The sequence below is a fragment of the Amblyraja radiata genome, chromosome 4, assembly GCF_010909765.2.
Source record: "Amblyraja radiata isolate CabotCenter1 chromosome 4, sAmbRad1.1.pri, whole genome shotgun sequence".
Classification (NCBI taxonomy): Eukaryota; Metazoa; Chordata; class Chondrichthyes; order Rajiformes; family Rajidae; genus Amblyraja; species Amblyraja radiata.
The window spans coordinates 42426585-42447100 of record NC_045959.1 but is presented as its reverse complement, the minus strand read 5'-3'; the positions used below and the strand labels follow the sequence as shown (position 1 = coordinate 42447100).

At 43.8% G+C, this 20516-nt stretch overlaps 1 protein-coding gene across 10 annotated transcripts in view; it reads left to right on the top strand.

Annotated features, from left to right (window-relative positions):
- Positions 1-20516, top strand: part of zfhx4 (zinc finger homeobox 4) — a 326096-nt gene that overhangs the window by 302305 nt on the left and 3275 nt on the right. For 9 of the 10 annotated variants that reach the window (XM_033019258.1, XM_033019260.1, XM_033019262.1 and 6 more), the window contains 2 exons: positions 820-6279; positions 19685-20516. The exon at positions 19685-20516 is cut by the window's right edge. In XM_033019258.1, coding sequence (XP_032875149.1) covers positions 820-6279; positions 19685-20516 — 6292 coding nt within the window. Of the gene's footprint in view, positions 1-819; positions 6280-16526; positions 16568-19684 lie in introns of those variants that run through there. The other variant, XM_033019266.1, reaches the window with a different exon arrangement.

Sequence of the window (20516 nt, the reverse complement as noted above, 5' to 3'; positions counted from 1 at the left end):
TGAACACATCATCAGTGATGTAACATGAGGTCGGTCATTGGGTGTTTCGGGTCTTTCAACATCAGACACCCTCGCCCAGGCGACCCAGCCGTGGTTGATCAGACCACGACTTGTGTTCAGGTGGCATTCGCTCCTCCCCATGGACCTCCTCTCCTGATCCAGAGCCATCTCGAGGCCTTCTCCGCTGCCTCTGTGGTGTTCTTGATGGCTCTTCTCCTCGCCACTCCGTTGATGCCCAGTGCACTCAAGGCTTTGTAGAGCGATTGCCCTGCAAAACCTCTGCAGCCAACCTCGATGGGCATACACCTTGCCTTCCAGCCCTGTTTACGGCAGTCTATGACCAGCTCTTCATACTTGGTCAACTTCCTCTCGTGGGCCTCCTCCAGACGGTCCTCCCACGGCATTATCAGTTCCAACAAGATGATAGTTTTCAAATTACCCTCGTAAACAAATCCATATTAGCTATGGGCAGTCATGTCCTGTTCAAAGCAAAAATTCAAAAGCCTTCAGGAACAGGCACAAAAATGCTTGAAATTTGCCCTTTTCGATCTGAACAATCTCTCTTGCCCATTTTCTCAGACTGAGTTTCCACTCTATAAATCAATCAGTCCTTAAATCGTTTGAAAGATGACAGGTAATGAGCTTCTGTCGTTACTTATAGCCGTATCACAGTATACAATAATATGTTGTTCATGAGACGTTTGCAATGGTTTCTGCATAAGAAAGAGGTGTGGAACTCACTTTCAGCCTCTGGTGGGAAATTTAGGGAGAGTTATAGTGTTTTGGAATCGCATCTTACAATATTTTTTTATTGAACAGGTGAATTTTCATCAGAGGGAAGGTTTTATATGGTCTCGGACAGCTCCAAGTCTGGAAGTGAGTCAAAACCCGAGGAGCAGCAAGTGCCAAAGGAATCTTCAGATCCAGCTGATTGGAAGAAGGATGGAAGTCAACGGTTTAAAATTTCCGATTCTTTGCAAGATCAACTCAACGAACTTCAGAAAAGGCAACAGTTGCCCGTATCTGATCGGCATGTGTACAAGTATCGCTGCAGTCAATGCAGTCTGGCTTTCAAGACCATGCAGAAACTTCAGATTCATTCTCAGTATCATGCCATCCGGGCTGCCACCATGTGCAGCTTGTGTCAGCGCAGCTTCCGTACGTTCCTGGCTTTAAAGAGACATTTAGAAACCAGTCATCCTGAACTAAGCGAGTCTGAGGTACAACAGATTTGTGGGAGTTATCACGTGAATGGGGAGTTCTGGTCAGAAAATGACATCATCAGTCAGGACGATAACATCCTAAGACAGGAAATGGATAAAGAGGAAGAAATGGACCAGGATGGGAAAGTCAGCCCAGCAGGAAGTGACAGTAGCTCCATTCTAGATGATTTAAGTGCAGAACCAAAGCGAACACTGCCTTTCCGTAAAGGTCCAAATTTTACAATGGAAAAGTTTTTAGATCCTTCCCGACCTTATAAGTGCACGGTGTGCAAAGAGTCTTTCACTCAGAAGAACATTCTCTTGGTTCACTATAATTCAGTATCTCATCTGCACAAATTAAAAAAAGTTCTCCAAGAGGCATCGAGTCCAGTTCCACAAGAATCCAGCAACAGCGTAGATAACAAGCCCTACAAGTGCAACACATGTAATGTTGCGTACAGCCAAAGCTCAACATTGGAAATACATATGAGATCTGTGCTCCACCAGACAAAAGCAAGGGCAGCCAAACTGGAAGCTGGCAATTGTGGCGCTGGAAGTGGAAACAGTAGTGTGAGCAACAGTACCAGCGGGCCTGCCACTGGTCAAATGACTGCAGATTCTCACGGGAAGGCATCAGTTAGTAATAAAGATACCAATGCAGATATCAAAGAAACAATCAAGAAACAGTTGAGTGATACAACTTCACCACATTCTGCCCACCATCACCCTCAGTCACCAGCACAAGCACAGGCCCAGGACCAAGCCCAGGCTCAGGCCCAGGCTCAGGCCCAGGCTCAGGCCGAGGCTCAGGCCCAGGCACAAGCTCAGGCTATGGCACAAGCACAGGCACAAATGCATCTGCACCACGAGCTGCAGCAACAAGCTGCTTTCTTTCAGCCTCAGTTCCTAAACCCAGCATTGTTGCCGCACTTCCCAATGACAGCCGAAGCCTTGCTGCAGTTACAACAGCCACAGTTCCTCTTTCCTTTTTACCTGCCAGGCACTGAATTCAATCTAAACTCAGATCCGGGTTTGCCTGGCACTGGGGCCTTTGGAATATCTGCGATGACAGGATCATTGCTGGACGACCTAAAGCAACAGGTACAAGGACAGCACCTGCTGCAAATCCAGCAACAATACGGCCAACAACACCAAGCCATGCAGTCACAGCAACTGTCACAAAAACAACAGCAGCAAGTAGTTAAACCAACAAAGCAGGAACAAAATGTTTTCAATTCAACTGAAACCCAGAAAGACACTTATTCGCAGAAAGACGGCGAGGAACAAATGGAAGCAATAGAAAGTAAGGCGCACCATGATTTTTTAAGTGAATGCGATGCTTCCAAAGAGAATAAAGAGCTTAAAAAGCAGAAGTCAGTGGAACTGATGCTTCCACCGCCTCGTATTCCATCTGGTGTGAGAGGTAATGCAGCAAAGGCTTTACTGGAAAACTTTGGCTTTGAGTTGGTCATCCAGTTCAATGAAAATAAGCAGAAAGTCCAGAAGAGAAACAAGAATGGCGAGAATGAGAGGACAGACAAACTTGAATGTGAGGCGTGCGGCAAACTATTTTCAAACATACTTATTCTGAAGAGTCACCAGGAGCACATTCATTGTCAGTTTTTCCCATTTGGAGAGCTGGAAATATTTGCATGTCACTATAGGGAAGCGTATGATAAGCTATATCCGGTAATACCATCCTCACCGGAATCGCCAGCACCTCCACCGCCGCCTCCTCCTCCTCCTCCTCCTCCTCCTCCTCCTCCTCCTCCACCGCCACCACCTCCTCCACCACCACCACCTCCCTCAACAGGGAATGGCAAACTCCAAACGTCCGTCCCATCTCCATTACCACCTCCACCACCACCACCTCCTCCACCTCCCCCACCCCCACCTCCTCCTCCTCCTTCCTCTCAATCCCAGATTCAGATGCCCATATCCCTGGATCTGCCTCTCTTCTCCCCGATCATGATGCAGCATTCCTCTTTGCCGCCCCAGCTCACCTTCCAACTGCCGACCATGGAGTCTCTATCTGCAGACCTCACTCAGCTTTGCCAACAGCAGTTGGGCTTGGACCCTAATTTCCTGAGGCATCACCAATTCAAACGCCCACGCACGAGAATCACAGATGACCAACTCAAGATCTTGCGGAATTATTTTGACATTAATAATTCACCGTCTGAAGAACAGATCCAAGAAATGTCTGAAAAATCAGGACTTCCTCAGAAAGTCATTAAACATTGGTTTCGCAACACTCTCTTTAAAGAGAGACAAAGAAATAAGGATTCACCGTACAACTTCAACAATCCACCTATAACCACACTGGAAGAATCCAGAAATGATACTTATTTTAATACGGGAGAATATTACAGGACTGACGGTACAATAAATAAACGCTCATCCAGGACGCGATTCACTGACTACCAGTTGAGGGTTCTGCAGGACTTTTTTGATACTAATGCTTATCCAAAAGATGATGAAATAGAACAGTTATCCACAGTTCTAAACCTACCTACACGAGTAATTGTTGTGTGGTTCCAAAATGCTCGTCAGAAAGCGCGAAAGAGTTTCGAGAACCAAGCAGATACTAAAGACAATGAAAGAAGGGAGCTAACCAATGAACGCTATATTCGAACCAGTAACATGCAGTATCAGTGTAAAAAATGCAATGTAGTGTTTCCTCGAATTTTTGACCTAATCACCCATCAGAAGAAGCTGTGTTACAACGATGAGGATGATGATTGTCAGGATGATAGTCAAACAGAAGATTCAATGGATGCGATGGACCAAATGATGTCGAGTAATCTCGATACATCTGGACCAACAGACTCATCAAAATCTACTGCAGGAAAGGTGATGGGATGTGGTTCTAAATCGGGTTCAAGTTCTGGTTCCAGCACCCCTCTGATGCCTTCGCCCAAACTAGAAATGGAGAAATACTCGCCCCGATCTAACTTACCAGTAGAGAAACCAAAGCAAGTTGAGGCAGCTCAACCCTCTCAAATGGCCAAACCAACATTGTCACCTCTATCAGAGCCACAACCATTAGCACCTCAGCACAAGCAGTCCCAACAAACAATAGCGCAACCTCATTCGCAGCCTCAAAGTACCACCGTGCGTCCCTCCAGCCCTCTGTCTGTGGCAGTCACCTCTTTACAGAACAGCCTACCTCCTCAGATGTTGCAGTACCAGTGTGACCAGTGTAAATATGCCTTTCCAACTTTGGAACTTTGGCAGGAGCACCAGCACATTCATTTTTTGGCAGCCCAAAACCAGTTCCTCCATTCGCAAATCTTAGACAGATCTTTAGATATGCCCTATATGGTTTTTGATCCTAACAGTCCACTCATGGGAGGGCAGTTGCTTCCTGGACCCCTCGCACAGATATCCTCCCAGACTGGTTCATCAGTTCCAACACCCTCCAATACAGCTTTGGGAACAGTTAAGCGTAAATTGGAAGAGAAGGAAGAGAATAATCAGATGGAAAAAGAAGGCTCAAATTGCAGTGACGAGCCACATCGTGATAAAAGGCTAAGGACAACGATTACACCAGAACAGCTTGAGGTGCTGTATGAAAAATACTTGTTGGATTCTAACCCTACTCGAAAAATGTTGGACCACATTTCAAACGAAGTAGGTCTAAAGAAACGCGTGGTTCAGGTTTGGTTTCAGAACACCAGGGCGCGTGAAAGAAAGGGGCAGTTTCGTGCTCTGGGCCCAAGCCAGTCTCACAGAAGGTGCCCTTTTTGCCGAGCCCTTTTCAAAGCAAAAACGGCACTTGAAACGCACATCCGTTCTCGACATTGGCACGAAGCCAAGCAAGCAGGCTACAGTCTCCCCCCGAGCCCAATTATGCCACAAGATTATGATGGTGAAAGTCCACAGAAAGATAATTATTTTGAATTTCCAACATTACTTTTTTCCAAGATTGACGCGCTGAGCGAAAATGATCACTCGACAGTTTCAACACCTGTGAGTAAAACAGCAGACATGTCGCCAAAACATCTTCTGAGCCCTACATTGTTCAAATCAGAATGCAATGAAGACTTGGGGAGCCCAAACATGGTCCCTGCTGTTGTCAATTTTGAGCTGAATAAGACAGATTATGATGAAACATCTTCTGTTAACACCGCTGTAAGTGATGGAAGTACAGGAGATGAAGGGAACAATGAAAATGAAAACCTTACAGGTAGTACCTCGGAGAATAAAGCTACTGAGTCTGCAGATGACCTAAGGGCATCAATAGCTTGTGATCAATTGTCAATGACGACCACAACTCCCACGGTTGACTATTATGATGAGAAATTTTCTGTGAGCTTACCTAGCCCTTCTCTAAGCTTCATATCAAGAGAGAATGACTTGGATGACAGTGTTGACCGAAGTGAGACATCGAGTTTTGCTGATCCCTGTTCTCCAAGTCCATTTGGGAGCCACACTAGCCTCAGGTCATCGAGATCCTCCGAGCGCCTTGGTCATAAACGATTCAGAACACAAATGAGTAATGTTCAGTTGAAAGTCCTAAAATCGTGCTTCAATGACTACCGAACACCAACAATGCAAGAATGTGAACTTCTTGGCAATGAGGTTAATTTGCCTAAAAGAGTTGTCCAGGTCTGGTTTCAGAATGCTCGAGCCAAGGACAAAAAAATTAAGCTAAACATGACAAAGTCATTCATGATAAATCAAAGTGGAACTGATGGGCAAAAAGCTGACTGTTCTTTATGCGGCGTTATGTACACTGCACGGCTGTCTATCAGAGATCACATTTTCTCACAGCAGCATATCAATAAAGTGAGAGAAACGGTAGGGTGTCAGCTGGATAAAGAGAAGGACTATCTCGCTCCTACAACTGTCCGCCAGCTGATGGCTCAACAAGAATTGGATCGTCTGAAGAAGGCCACAGATGCGTTGGGAATTACATCACAAGTTCTGCATCAGCAAAGTGCTATGGAAAATAACACATTGCATGGCCTCAATGCTTCAACGTCATATTCCAGCCTCTCAAGCCTTTCCTCGGTTATTCTTCCTGGAGTAAATGGTCCCGCTTCACTGCCTGGCTTTCCACAAAACACAACTGGTAAGTTATTAGGATGCATATTGAGTTTACTAAATTTATACAGATTTAGGGTCTTAAAATTTTGTCTTTTTTGCTGAACATCTGTCAATGTGGGCAGTGCAGAGTAGGTTCACGAGATTGATCCCTGGGATGGCGGGACTGCCATATGAGGAAAGATTGAAAAGACTAGGCTTGTATTCACTGGATTTTAGAAGGAAGACTGGTATCTTATAGAAACATAAAATTATAAAGTGACAGGACTAGCTAGATGCATGAAAAATGTTCCCAATGTTGGGCGAGTCGAGAACCAGGGGCCACAGTCTTAGAATAAAGGGGAGGCAATTTAAGACTGAGGTGAAAAAAACCTTTTTCACCCAGAGAGTTGTGAATTTGTGGAATTCCTTGCCACAGAGGGCAGTGGAGGCCAAATCACTGGATGGATTTAAGAGAGAGTTAGATAGAGCTCTAAGTGCTAGTGGAATCAAGGGATATGGGGAGAAGGCAGGCACGGGTTATTGATTGGGGACGATCAGCCATGATCACAATGAATGGCGGTGCTGGCTCGAAGGGCTGGATGGCCTCCTCCTGCACCTATTTTCTGTGTTTCTATGTTTCTATGTAACACTTAAAATATTCAACATTGTGTGTTCTGATTTTGGAATTGCCATCTTCTTGTATGTTTTCGCATAGAGGCAGTGAGATGGTGAGGTAGAAAATGTTGGAGCATGAGCCACAGTGGTCCTTTGAGATATTATTTCTCCGATGTAGAAAAGCACTAAAAGAGCCTTAAATATAGTTAGACAAAAATGCTGGAGAAACTCGGCGGGTGAGGCAGCATCCAAGGAGTGAAGGCTGCCTACCTTTTCCCCCTGTGAATGGCAAAAGGATCCAATGAATGAGAAGATATAAACTAAGAGTGGGGTAGTGGAATTAAAAAATATATATTATATTTTACATCTATTTAACACCTTATGAACCTAGTGCATGCATTTTGAAAGATAACTACCATTTGTGGAGTAATATGCTTGTGATGCATCCATATTTCAGATTTAAAATATAGTGTTGAACTGAATGAAAATAAAATAATTATCGTACAGCTCATTAAACTAGTCTTGAACAGAGTTTAATGCTTTGCTAGATATAAACAGAGAAATAGTTGTGTTAGATTGAGGAGTGAAAGGAGATAACTAATGTTGGCATTCAGACCAAAGAAACTCAAAACTGCTTTTATACAAGTAGAAATCTGAAATTATCTTATAATGTTGAAGGTATATACAGTGCATTCAGAAAGTATTCCGATCTCATCACTTTTTCCACATTTTGTTACGTTACAGCCTTATTTTATAATGGATTAAATTCTTTTTTTATCATCAATCTGCACACAATACCCCGGAATGAAGAAGCAAAAACAGGTGTTTAGACACTTTTGCAAAGAAATTAAAAAGAAATAACTGAAATATCACATTTACATAAGTATTCAGACCCTTTGCTATGACACTCAAAATTGAGCTTAGGTACATCCAGTTTCCATTGATTATCCTTGAGATGTTTCTACAACTTGATTCGAGTCCACCAGTGGTAAATTAAATTGATTGTACATGATTTGGAAAGGCACACACCTGTCTATATAAGGTCCCACAGTTGACAGTGCATGTCAGAGCAAAAACCAAGCCTTGAAGACAAAGGAATTATCCGAGACAGGATTGTGTGTAGACACAGATCTGGGGAAGGGTATAAAACAGCATTGCAGGTCTCAAAGAGCACAGTGGCCTTCGTCATTCTTAAATGGAAAAACTTTGGAACCACCAGGACTCTTCATAGAGCTGGCCGCCCGGCCAAATTGAGCAATCGGGGGAGAAGGGCCTTGATCAGGGAGATGACCAAGAACCCGATGGTCACTCTGACAGAGCTCCAAAGTTCCTTTGTGGAGATGGGAGAACCTTCCAGAAGGACAACTATATCTGCAGCCCTCCACTAATCAGGCCTTTATGGTAGAGTGGACAGACAAAGCCACTACTCATTAAAAGGCACATGACAGCCCGCTTGGAGTTTGCCAAAAGGCAACCAAAGGACTCCCAGACCATGAGAAACAAGATTCTCTGGTCTGATGAAACCAAGATTGAACTGTTTGGCCTGAATGCCAAGCATCACGTCTGGAGGAAACAAGGCACTGCTCGTCACCTGGCCAATATCATACCTATTGTGAAGCATGGTGGTGGCAGCATCATGCTGTGTGGACGTTTTTCAGCGCAGGAACTGGGAGACTTGTCAGGATCGAGGGAAAGATGATTGGAGCAAAATACAGAGATATCTTTGATGAAAGCCTGCTTCAGAGCTTTCTGGGCCTCGGACTGGGACGGTGGTTCACCTTCCAACAGGACAACGACCCTAAGCACACAGCCAAGACAATGCAGGAGTGGCTTTGTGACATGTCTATGAATGTCCTTGAGTGGCCCAGCCAAAGCCCGAACTTGAACCCGATCGAACATCTCTGGAGGGACCTGAAAATAGCTGTGCATCGACCCTCCCCATCCAACCTGACAAAGCTTCAGAGGATCTGCAGAGAAGAATAGGAGAAATTACCCAAATACAGGTGTGCCAGGCTTGTAGCATCATACCCAAGAAGACTTGAGGCTATAATCGCTGCCAAAGATGCCTCAACAAAGTACTGAGTAAAGGGTCTGAATACTTATGCAACTGTGATATTTCAGCTATTTCTTTTTAATTACTTTGCAAAAATTTCTAAACACCTATTTTTGCTTTTTTATTATGGAATATTGTGTGTAGATTGATGATTTAAAAAAAAAATGAATTTAATCCATTATAGTATAAGGCTGTAATGTAACAAAATGTAGAAAAAGTGAAGGGGTCTGAATACATTCTGAATGCACTGTAGAATCAATAAACATACTTGTATTATTGCCCTGGCAGAAATATGTGTGAATAGAACTAAGGGAATCAAATATATTCATGAAAGGTAGATTTAATAAGTTAATTTTTTTTGATAAATGATGATGCCCATTGAATGAATATAACAATTCAACGGCACAACTGGTAAAGTTGCTGCCTCTAGGCTTGACCAAGCCATGTTCAATCTTAACCTCGGGTGGTGTTTGTGTGAAGATTACAAGTTATTTCTATGACCAGATGAATTTTCATGGGATGCTCCAGTTTCTCGCCACATCACAAAGATTGGCAGGATAATTGGCCACTGTATATTGCTCTGAGTGTGTAGGAAAAGTGGTGGTGGGGTGCCTCTGTGAGCTGGCATAGACTTGATTGGTCAAAATGGCCTCCATCTACACCAAGGAAGAGTTGGGCTGAAGGGCTTGTTTCTGTGCTGTATGGTTCCATGCAGAACAAAAGGTAACAGTATAGGGGAAGGCAAGCTAGAAATTATTAATAGTAAAGATGAAACATACCAAGAGCCGCCATCGAATGAAGAGCTGGAGAGCTTTTCTGACACGGATGCAGAAGATCACCTTACACCGTGATAGGAATACTTTTCAAAGACAAAATGGACAGACCAGGATTCACCACAGAAGAAAATAAAACTGCTGACCATTTTAGAGAAGTAATCAAATATTGTTACTTAATGCAAGATTAAAAACAGTTATTGAGAGTCTACTGCATTATATTTAGCAATCTATGTGAACTGAATAACCACCTGATTTTAAGTAAGTTTCTAGGGTTCCTTAAAACTGTATAGTTACTGTACATTTAAGCCTGTAATAATAGCTAATAGAGAAGCATGAGAGTACAAAAATTTAAAACAACTAGCTTTGGACATTTTGCTACCTAGAGACGATTACATGGAGTCAAAGTTCCAAACCAAAGCTACATGAGGGTCTCGACCTGAAACATCACCCATTCCTTCTATCCAGAGATGCTGCCTGTCCCGCTGAGTTTCTCCTGCATTTTTGTCTACCTTCGATTTTCCAGCATCTGCAGTTCCTTCTTAAACAAATATCCAAAGCTAGTTGTTTTAAATTTTTGTACTCTCATTCTACGGTGTAAACCAGCATCTATAGTTCCTTCCTACACAGTTGGAATACAATTGAGTGAGCTTCGAATGCTCATATATCCTTGCAAATTAGCATTCTTATGTATAACAATGGACTTTGGCAGGTTAGTCAACCATATCGGAATATACCAATACATGTTTCCAGTATGGATAGTCCATAGCAATGGAGATGGAAGCCACTGCAAGGCTTTCTCTTGCTTGTTCCAGGATGTCAAGGCTATTTGCTGGAGTTGACAAACTTCAGCAAAGTAATGGAAGAGATATTCCTAATTTGCATGTGGTGGAAACATGTCTTCGGTAACGTGCTAAACCAGCAATGTAGCCAATAAGGGACACAGGTGGGTGTTGTTAATGGATGGCATTGTGGGATAGTTGTAGAACTGTAGCCTCACTGTGCCAGCGACCCAGGTTCAATCCTACCTCTAGTACATTCTGTGTATATTGTTATAGAGTCATAGTGTCAGAGAGCACGGAAACCAGCCCGATGCCCCAACTCTTCCATGCCAACCAAGGTGGCACATCTATGCTAGTCTCATTTACCCACATTTGACCCATCACTCTAAATCTTTCCTCTCCATGTATCTGTCTAAACATCTTTTAAATGTAGTTATGTACCTTCCTCAACTACTTCCTCTGGCAGATCGTTCCATATACCCAATGTGTGAAAACGTTGTCTTTCAGGTTCCCATTAAATCTTGCCCCTCTCACTTTAAACCCATGTCATTTAGTTGTTGATTCCCCTAACCTGTAAAAAAGTCTCTGCACATTAACCCAATGCCCCTCATGATTTTAAACATGTTAATAAGATGTTCCCTCAGCATCCTGCACTTCAAGGAATAAAGTCCTAGCCTGCCCAACCTTTCGCTATTCCTCAGGCCCTTGAATCCTGGCACCATTCTCATATATCTTCTCTGCACTCTTTCCAATTTAATGGCATCTTTCGTATCGCTGAAACTGAACACAATGTTCCAAGTGCAGTCTTACCAATGCCATGTACAATTGTAACACAACATCTCGACTTCCAATAATCTGAAGAAACTATAGGTGATAGCCTAATCATCACCTGTCCAATCCGTCCACAAATGCTGCCTGGCCCATTGAGTTCCTCCAGCACTTTGGGTTTTTCCCTCAAGATTCCAGCTTCTGCAGTTCCTTGCTTCCCAACTTCTAAGAAGGCCAATGTTCTGAAATCTTTTTTCACTGCCTTATCAATCTGTGATGCCACTTTAAGGGAGCTGGGATTAGGAAGGAATTAGGAATACTTTATTGTCACATGTGACGAGGCACAATGAGATTCTTTGCTTGCATACACAATGTATCCAAATAGTAGCGTTGCCAAAGTTACAAAGCACACCGGCTCCCCCTTTCCTTCTCGTGCACCCACCCCCAACAGTTCCCACATGCCAGGTCCCCATTGTCCTTTGCCCCCCCCCTCCTTATTGTCCATTGTTCTCCCCCTCCCCTCCCCGCTTACGGCGGTCTACCCACGCCGCGTATTCAACTACGCACTAGTACTCCAAATCTGTCTGCTTTGCAACATTCATAAGGAATTCCCTTATGAACAACCAAATGGCATGGGTTTAAGGTGAGAGAGGCAAGATTTAATGGAAACTTGAGGAATGTTTCACTACAATTCACTATGAAGATACTGCCCCTATGCAACACCAAAATGCAACACCTCACATTTATCTGAACTAACTTGAATTTAACTGAACTAACCAATCGGTAGGGGGCGCTGCACTGGCAGCAGCCTGTCGGCAGCGTGTCCGTCTTTTTTCAACTTTTTAATTTTTTTTAGTATGTTTAAAAGTGTGTTTTTAATGTTTCTTGTGTGTTATGTGTGGGGGGTGGTGTGGGGGGGTGAGGGGGAAACCGTTTCGGCCGCCTCTTCCATGGAGAGGCGACTTTTTCAGGTCGCCTCCCCCGTGGCCTAACAGCATGGATCGGCGCCGACTTTCCCGGAGACGCGCCCGGAGCTTCAGCGGCGGGCGCAGCGTGGACTCTCGGCGCGGAGCGGGTGAGACCTCGCTGGAGGGGAGCGCTCCGTTACGCTGGCCCGCGGCAGCCGGCAGCCTGAAGCCGCGGTCTGCAGAACTCCAGCTGGTGCGGCGTCTACAGCCCGGGATCTCACGTTGGGGACCCGGGGGGAAGAAGAAGCTTCCACCGCCGGCCCGCGGCCGTCTTCTACCGCGGGTGCGGCATGGACTTATCATCTCCCCTGGAGGGGAGCTTCGACCGCCGGCCCTGCAGACTGCGGTGCTTCCGGCTGCGGCTCGGCATGTGGCCGGTGTGGGCAAGTTGGGCTAAAGGACCTGTTTCCACACTGTATCACTCTATGACTCAATGACAAGTTTAAAAAAACTATCTCTCACCACAGTTCCCTTCCACGGGCAACTTCTCTACATCCACACCATAATTCTGATTATTGCCCACCAGCAGCTGATTGCAGGCTCTCTCCTACAGCGCTGGCCCAACACGTGGTGAGGCCACATTTAGAGTATATTGTTCAGTTTTGGACACCCTGCTGTAGGAGAAATGGTGTTAAGCTTGAAAGAGTGCAGAAGGATTTACGGCAATGTTGCTTGGACCTGAGGGCCTGAACTAGAGGGATAGGTTTGGCAACTAGGACATTATTCCCTGGAGCGTTGGTGGGTAAGAAATGATTTGATTAGAGGTGTATAAGATCATGCAGGGAACAGATAGGCTGAATGCAGTCTTTTACCAAGAGTAAAGGAATCAAGAACCAGAGATCAGAGGTGAGAGGAGATACATTTAAGAGGAATCTGAGGGGCTACTTTTTCATACAGTGTGGTTGGGATATAGAACGATCTTCCAGATAAGGTAATTGAGGCAGGTACGATAACAACATTTAAAGTACATTTGAACAGGTACATGGATAGGAATGGTTTAGAGGGATATGGGTCAAACGCGGGCAGATGGGACTAGTGTAGATGGGGCATCTGGGCCAGCATGGACGAAGGGCCTGTTCCATGCTGTAACGATGCTAAGATACTATGACATGAGATACTATGACATGAGACAATGTCTTGGACTTTCCTTACAGGAAGAAGGGTAAACATTGGAAAAAACCCCAAAAAAGTAACTTGCAACAAGTAATATATCAGTTAGGACACCACCTGAATTTAATTAGTAATATTCAGGTTTATTTTTACATTGAGCAAGAATGAAAAACTTGTTGTACATATGTTATTTCCACATGTATACAATTGAGCATAAACTACAGGTGCCAAAAAACGTTTTAAGCGTTAATGAAGATGATACCAAAAGTCGAATTGTTAATCCAGTCAAATAATTCCTGAAATGCAAAAAATATATACTTGGAATAAGGTAACAAAGAAAGAAGCTTTTCATAGAAGCTGTGGTCATCACATAGACCTAGCGAATAAATTCACTCCTCCTGTGGATGGAATGGAGAATGTGCAAGACGACAAACACAAATCCAAAGTGCGTTGTAGTGGAGAGGTTGGGTGTGCTTCACATGGCCAGGCCACAGTGGTTTTAATGGAGGAGAAGATCTTCTGATACTCAACGACTGGTGAGTGTGAATATATTTTCCAATTGTTTTCTCACGCGTTACCAACACAAATCATAACTAAAAAAATCAATCTATAAAACCATAATGCATGTGAAGAAAATTATATTTCTTGCTTGTAAATACTTAAATTGTGTTATTCGGTGTGTGTGGATTTTGTAATACATTTTCTGTAGTAGAAATACTTTTTCATGAATGTCTTTTATGTCCACAGGTCATCATTTCTACCTCAAAGTCATCATTCCTACGAACAAAACATCCACTTCAAGAGTGCAAATGTCTCATAAATAGGCTTAGTTAAAGCATGAAATGATGTCATGTCACAAGATAAGAATTCACTAATGAGAGTATGGAGCATAAAGAGCTTATTACCTTGCTGTGCAATTTACTTTACAACATTTCACAACATTCACCAAATGCTCCCCATGAGCTGGTACATTTGCACCTACCTACCATGAGGTCAATTAATCCTATGAGACAACTCCAAATATTTACTTCCCGCCATCACTCCAAAGCCTTTTGGAGGATGATGTATACCCAGTACATTATATCTGGCTTCGTTAGCGTGAAGTATATCCAGATGAACGGTGGCTCAATAACAAAGTCTAATCTTACATGCTACACCCACGAGAGAAGAAAAAAAACACTAATTTGTAAATCTGGCCAAGATCCAGCACATATAAAACCAGCGACTGTTCTTTGTATTATTCTGAAATGTTACCAGAAGGCTCTCACTCTCCACTGGGGTTAGTATCCAGTTTCCTATGATTAATGTGAATCCCTCTTTATTTAAAGGATCTATCAAACAAAAGTTGATAACTTGTTTACCTACAACAAATTTGTATTCCTGGAAATAAAAGTTTATTTTCTCGATTATTGCTCCTTATTTACTGCATTGCCAGATCTTCAGCTGAAGAGTCGTCTTCAGGAAAAAAGATCCTTTATAAGGATGTTGCCAGGACTTGAGGGCCTGGTCTCTAGAGAAAGGCCTGGCAGGCTAGGACTTTATTCCTTGGAGCGCAGGAGGCCGAGGGGGATCTTATCGAGATGTATAAGATCATGGGGGGAATATACAGTGCCCTCCATAATGTTTGGGACAAAGACCCATCATTTATTTATTTGCCTCTGTACTCCACAATTTGAGATTTGTAATAGAAAAAATCACATTCGGTTAAAGTGCACATTTTCAGATTTTATTAATGGCTATGTTTAAACACAGCTGTAATTTCTACATGTATTAAAATTACATGTAGAAATTACAGCTGTGTTTAAACAGAGTCCCACCATTTCAGAGCATCATAATGTTTAGGACACATGGCTTCACAGACTTTTGTAATTGCTCAGGTGTGTTTAATAGTCTCCTTAATGCAGGTATAATAGAGTTCTCAGCACCTAGTCTTTTCTCCAATCTTTCCATCACATTTGCAAACTTTTATTGCTGTTTTTCAACATGAGGACCAAAGTTGTGCCAATGAAAGTCAAATAAGCCATTATGAGACTGAGAAACAAGAATAGAACTGTTAGAGACATCAGCCAAACATTAGGCTTACCAAAATCAACTGTTTGGAAAATCATTCAGAAGAAAGAGAGCACTGGTGAGCTTACTAATCGCAAAGGGACTGGCAGGCCAAGGAAGACCTCCACAGCTGATGACAGAATAATTATGTCTATAATAAAGAAAAATCCCCAAACACCTGTCCCAACAGATCAGAAACACTCATCAGGAGTCAGGTGTGGATTTGTCAATTACCACTTTGACCATTTGAACAAGTTCATGGATTGGAAAGGTTTAAAGGGATTTGGGCAAATGCAGGCAGATGGGACTAGCGTCGATTGGGCTTTATGTTTGGCTTGGGCATGTTTGGTGGAAGGGCCTGTTTCTGTACTGTATGATTCAATGAACAGTCAGCCTCCAGAGAATAGTCACTGAAGTAATGTTCAGTTGCATTCTACACTCTCTGATGTGTACACCGGAGATTCAGAAAAGTCTAGCTTTAGTATAACTTGCTGGAAAATGTTGACAGTTCAATGCCAAACCCTTTGTAAGTGCCACTAAGTTTAGGATTGCCGTACAGCCATAAAGGTCCAGAACTTGTTGACCTCTGTCTGCTCGTGGTTCCTGGAGCAGGTCCAGCATTGATTTCCTCTTGAAATCCTGTGGTAGGCAGAATACCTGGTGCATTGACTCCAGTAGCTCCTCAGCACATATCATGGGAACATGATCACTGAACCTTAGTCAGGTGAGATCTGACACTAGTACGTTCATGAAATGAAATGGTAAGGGACAGCTGCAAGGGACCTAGGCAAGTATTAAGTCATAACTTGAATGAATAGAGTTTCCTTTAATATTTTAACAGTTTCTATTTTTACAAATTTTAAGTATTACTTTTTTTAATAGATATTAAACATTTCTGAATCTCAGGATTATTCAAAAGTTTTGACAGTCAACAAAGCATGGGACAAGGTTCAGTCAGCATTCAAATACATTTTTCTCCATTTGTTTCATGGTTCACCTACTAGTGGGCATTACACATGGTGTCATTTTGGATAGGGACATGTTTGGGCAGCAGATAGATAATAGTGAATGTGGAAAAGACAATTCTATGCTTAGCACGTAGATCATCAGCAAACATAGAAAACCCAACACAGCCACAAGTTCTGGCCTAATATTAAAACAATGGCTTTCTGCAGGTTCAACCTAATTCACACCAGTGTTTTCTCCACACATATATGTATGGCATAAAACCTAAGGTAGATGACTCTTTCTGCAAAGCAGTTTTGCATATGATGAGATTATTTTAACTTTGAGTGTTCGTGTAAAACAGGTGCTATTGATTGCACCTGCTTGCCGTTAGTAAATGAAAACCTAAATCAGGAAAGATATCTTAAACTGGATCTATTAATATTACATATTACTCAAAGACAACATTACTTCAATCCCTTTGTCATCGTTGAAGATCGTTTTGAATGTAAGTTGCAGCTTCACCCAAGGACAACACTTTACTATTTGAAATTAATGGTATTATATAAACTATGAAAGTTTGTCTGAAAATTGGGTCAAATTCTTTTACTTGTTATATAATTTATTTTATTGCTAGATACTTACCTTCAAATGAATAAAGTTTAATTTATTTAACAAATGAAATGTGAATAAAAGAACCTGAAAAATGTCTCATTATCAAAACTCAGTAAACATTATTAAAATATTAAAACATATGGATTAGATATGGTTCAAAATACAGGTGCACAACCTTTTATCCGAAAGCCTTGGGACCAGACACTTTTCGTAATTCGGAATTTTTCGGCTTTCGGATTGGAAGATTTTTAGCGTAGATTTTAACGGCTGGCTCAGTGGTAGAGTGCTCGGCTCATATCCGCAAGGTTGCGAGTTTGCGCCTCGATCCCGGCAGTTACTCGATCACGAGTTTGAGTCTTCAATGTAGTTTTTTCTTGCAGAATAGGAGAGAATAGGGAGGGTTAGGCTGGGATCATTCTCTGCGAGATGATCTTAGTGCGGGAGACAAGTGTAGGAGAGGTGTACTGACTGTATGGGCAGAACTTTGGAAGTGATTGCCCACCATTCTCAAAAGCCGCTGTGTCTCCCTGTCCCTCCAACTCCAGAGGAATCCGCTCCCCGATGGGCCGCTACGGCGACAAGTGGCAGTTCGCCCACAGCCCGAGCTGCGCAACCCCAAGAACAAGACGTACCTTGCACACCATCAGCTTCTGCCCCTACGTGTTCCTCTGGAGTTGGAGCGGGGCTGGGCTGGAGTTGCTGATCTGGGATCTCCGTGCTTGCAGTGGGCCTGGGGGTCGGAGTCCCGATGAGGGGGCGCAGCTCGGGCTGTGGGCGAACTGCCACTTGTCGCCGTAGCGGCCCATCGGGGAGCGGCTTCTGGTGGTCCTGACATCTCTCAGCTCCTGTCCAGGGGGGTGGCCGGAGACGTCAGGACCAACAGGAACCCGCTCCCCGATGGGCCGCTGAGACTGGGAACTGTACCGCCCTTGCCCCCTCCCTCTGCAACTGCAAACAACCCCACAGTTCCCAGTCTCAGCTCCTGTACAGAGGGGTGGCCGGAGGCGTCACAGCCCGAGCTGCGCCCCCTCATCCGCAACCCCAAGAATCCCCGATGGGCCGCTACGGCGACAAGTGGCAGTTCGCCCACAGCCCGAGCTGCGCCACCCCAAGAACAAGACGTACCTTGCACACCATTAGCTTCTGTCCCTAAGGGGAGCGTGTTCCTCTGGAGTTGGAACGGGGCTGGGCTGCTGCTGGCTGTGGGTCTCTGGGATCTCCGTGCTTGCAGTGGGCCTGGGGGTCGGTGTCCCATTGGTCCTGACGTCTCCGGTGACTGGCACTGACCTGCTAGCATCGCCGACGTGAAGACAGTGCAAAGCCCCCGCGCCGGTGCAATGGGCGGGGAGCTGGAGAGGGGAGGGAAGGGGTCACACACATGGCCGGGAAGCAGAGGGGTGTAGGTAGGGTGAAACTGAAGGGAGCGACAATCTGCTGCTGCCTGCCCGCTGAGTTAAAAAGTTCCCACGCAAGACTCACGATACACTGTGTATCGCGAGTCTACCGTGGGAACTTTTTAACTCAGCGGGCAGGCAGCAGAAGATTGTCAATTATTAACCCTCCCGCGCAATATACCCTCACCTTCTCTTTTATGAATGGGGATTTAGTTCCCCTTTCTTCGAGGACCGACCGGAGGTTCCGCTGTCACCTCTGCGGGCCGCCCTCGGTGAACGTCTTCAAGGACCTTTCTTCAAGGACCGAAAAAATGTCCGCTATTCGGAGCTTTTCGTTATTTGGATCTTCGGATAAAAGGTTGTGCACCTGTATTCTTAAATTGATATCTTCCATTTTATAAAAATAAGAGTATCAGTACTGTACCTGAAGGATGACAAGACCAGGATGTTTGTTAGGCTTGTATCAATTTCCTTATTACGTTATTTTAATTAATTCATTTATTTTAATAGTTTTTTTGGCTTTTTATATTGGGATCTATTTGCTTTGAACATGCACACACCTGTAAATTTACTGCCTATCTTTAATTGACCTAAGGTAATGCACTATGTACTTGAACCCTCAGAGCTATTAGTGTTGGTTATTAATGCTAATAATGATGGAATAGCACCATATGCAATCAAGATATTATGTGACTTCAAGGTAAACCTAAAAATCATCATATTTTCACAAGACTACTCCTTCGAAATGGTGGAGATAACATTTAATGGTGAAGATAGACACCAAAAGCTGGAGCTGCTTAGCAGGTCCAACAGCTTCTCTGGAGAAAAGGAATAGGTGACATTTCGGGTCGAGACCCTTCTTCAGGATCTCAACCCGAAATGTCACCTAATCCTTTTCTCCAGTGGTGCTGTCTGACCCGCTGAGTAACTCCAGCTTTTTGTGTCTATCTTGGGTTTAAATCAGCATCTGCAGTTCCTTCCTACACACTTAATGGTGATTTCTGGTGAGCTGTAGGATTGCATTCAATGGATTGTATCTGCTGCAATCACAACAATAGTATGGTGGTATTTGGTGACAGTAATGACAATGGTGTGGTGTTTATTGACTCCAGTAGCTTTGTTTATGGTCAAGCAAACTGCCCTGAACTGAATATGTTGTCTGTTTCCACTATCTGGTTGAGTGGCAAGTATTCCTAAGCACCATGCTTTTGGTAAGGTGGTGGGGGTAAGAATTTCACAAGGTAACATCTTGCAGCGGTTATCTAATTGTAGGCTCCATTGGAATGAGAGGAATTAATATATTGCTTTATCGGTTTTAAAATATAAAGCTGTAATATTTTGCATTTGAAATGATAAGAGAAATTCTTATTGTCTTTCAGCTTTATCATCTCCTGGTGCAGGCATGCTTGGATTCCCATCTCCAGCCACTCTTTCCCCTGCCCTTTCACTCAGCAGCATGCCCAGTAAATCTTTGCTGCAGACTCCCCCACCAGCATCGGTTCCTTTGGTCGGACAGCAGGCAGAGCAGCAGAGCAAGGATACAGAGAAAAATGGGAAGTCGGACAAGGTCAAGGTTAGACCCAAAGACAAGGAGATGGGGAAGGACAAAGATGAAACGCTACCCAGTAAGAAAGAGGAAAAGGAATCGTCAGTAATGTCAAATCAGCATGGAGGTGGGAATTTATTGGACCCTGCTCAGCTGCAGACTCTTCAAGCAGCGATGGCAGGTGACTCAGCCTCTTTTTTGGGTGGACAATTCTTGCCATATTTCATCCCCGGATTTGCATCGTATTTCACTCCTCAACTTCCTGGAGCAATGCAAGGAGGGTACATTCCACCGTTATGTGGGATGGAGAACCTTTTCCCCTACGGCCCTGTAGTACCCCAAGCGATCACTGGTCTTTCACCCGGCACTCTATTGCAACAATATCAGCAGTATCAGCAAAACCTCCAGGAATCATTGCAGCGGCAGCAGAAGCAACAGCAGCAACAGCAAAAGCAACAACAAAAGCAACAACAGAATCAAAAACTAGCGGACTCATCTTGTGCTCAAAATGAACAGAAAAAAGCAAACAAATCTTTAGAAAAAAAGGAAGAGAGAAACTCTGCTGCAGAAAGCACAAAAGTGGATTCAGAAAAGGAAAACAAAAGCATGGACTTTCTAGACACTTACATAGTTCCATCCATCAAGTATGAGTATGTCTGCAGGAA